The 1942-nt window shown below is 35.8% G+C and overlaps 1 protein-coding gene across 1 annotated transcript; it reads right to left on the bottom strand.

The window, feature by feature from the left end:
* Positions 1 to 449: 449 nt before the first annotated feature.
* On the bottom strand, positions 450 to 1623 carry LOC131173215 (protein trichome birefringence-like 12). Its single transcript, XM_058135204.1, has 2 exons — positions 1239 to 1623; positions 450 to 1017 (listed from the first exon to the last, which is right to left on the bottom strand). Exons 1-2 carry the CDS (start codon positions 1374 to 1376, stop codon positions 790 to 792), a joined length of 366 nt encoding a protein of 121 aa, XP_057991187.1. The 5' UTR covers positions 1377 to 1623; the 3' UTR covers positions 450 to 789.
* Between the last annotated feature and the right edge of the window lie 319 nt (positions 1624 to 1942).

The following is a 1942-nucleotide window of genomic DNA, read 5'->3' as shown; positions in this document are numbered from 1 at the left end:
TTCAGAAATAGTGAGGAAGTTAAAGAGTTGTTAGCTAAGAAGTTACAAGTAGTTAGGGAGCTGGAGTTTGCTCGGGATAAACAGACGGCGAACGTTACGAGGGAATAACTGTATATAGAGTAGCTACATACCAAGGAAGAGATTCATTCAAGAATTAGTACTCCTGAATCACTCTCCCTCCTTGAATTCTCTCTAGTTCTCTTCTATTTCCTCTCTATCTCTCTCTAATTTCTTCTATTTCTGCCAAAGTTCTACTAAAATCAGATTGTTAGGATCTCAAAACCTAACAGGAATTTCCAGTTTAAGAAGAGTGGAAGACAAATTGAAAGAAATAATCATGCACACATATTAGATATTTCAAACGTACATGACCAAGTTGGAAGAAAAATGAAGTTATTCAGTTAACCTTCCAATCACCTAGTTCACAACCCAAAAGAATTTCCCATCTCTTCTTTCGTTTTTTTTTTTTTTTTTTTTGTCAACTTACAACTGGGAATAAATTTGTTTCCCTTCAGAACGTCAAAGTAAAAAGGACGTAGCGGGAAGCTTTTTTGATCTGAATCTACTGGAAGTATATCTCAAGGAAGTCTGTCTAAAACACCAGCTTGTATTCTGATTGCCTGATTCTATAACTTAGTCCATGAAACTACACAGCATTTTATTGTGTAATGTACAGAAATCCGCAAAATAATTAAAGTCTGGATATAACTTGTTAATGTTGCCTTCTCTCTTTATCGGTTCTTCAAAATGCCTTAACAGATAAGCTCTGACAATATATCAATCCATGCGTCAGGAACACCAGGTAGGCACCAATGCATGCAATTCTGACCCCAGATTGCCATTGGCATCCTTCTTCCCAAACCAAATTGAAGGGTGTGCATGTGCTCTATAATCGCTCAAATGAGTTAGACCCAGCGAGTGGATATCCGTGCATTTCAATGTCAGTTCAATTGCATGATCAATTTGTCTTGCTTCTTTATTAACTCCATTTTTGCTGGGATCAAACCACAAATCAAGCTGTCCAGGTATCAGTATGCAATATCAATGAGGAAATATAAATAAAGGCAAGATTAGAACTACTGACACTATGAAGGGTCATGGTGTTGAAGATCAAATTAAAATTTTGTTCAAAATTTGAACCTGTGGTGTAGCATTCCAGTACAGGTTAATACTTTGTCATTAGTTATCACACTTGGTAAGAAAGCATAAAGGGTGAATTGCCATCAACTTATTCATACCTCATTTTCGTTGAGGGCCTCACTGAACAAGCAACTTCCATTTTGGTTCCACTCAATGCCATAAAAATGCCGCTGTGATTGCAGACGCCAAAACTTGAATGTCTTGCCAGGAACTTCCTTTTGTATATATGAGACCATATTCTCAAGAACAACTTTAAATCCATCAAACAAACCAAGGGAAGGAAGTATCTGTTGGCCAGCATGATAAAAAACAAAAGGTGTGTCATTTGGAAATTTGTCATGACCCCACCTATTCCAGATGAAATAATATAATTTAAAGATGCATTTAGACACTTCAAATGCATAACAAGAAAGAATAAGCAAAATAGCAGATCTGCCAGTACAAGGATGCAAAAAAGTGAAAATAATTATTCTTAATCTAATTCTTTGCTCACACATGGTTGAGCATTCCAGATTCCGTTTACAAATGTTCCTCTTTCATTTGGTATTCATTTCCCTCAACTTCCAGCTAGCATGCTTCAAGCATTCTATTATTCCCTTTACACATAATATACCTTTGCATCATTGTAACTAGATCATTCTGCACACATATCACGTAATGTTTTAACAGTCATCCTACTAGTATTTTATCATAAATGTCCTCAGATATTTTCCCAATTTGTTCTGAGCTCATAATTTGAATACACCACAATTACATGGGCATTTTGTTAATGCATCAAAAGTAAATGCCATATGTGAAAGTA

Source organism: Hevea brasiliensis, chromosome 14, assembly GCF_030052815.1.
Source record: "Hevea brasiliensis isolate MT/VB/25A 57/8 chromosome 14, ASM3005281v1, whole genome shotgun sequence".
Taxonomy (NCBI): domain Eukaryota; kingdom Viridiplantae; phylum Streptophyta; class Magnoliopsida; order Malpighiales; family Euphorbiaceae; genus Hevea; species Hevea brasiliensis.
The sequence above is the reverse complement of the archived record's forward strand: the minus strand, read 5'-3'. Positions and strand labels throughout refer to the sequence as shown.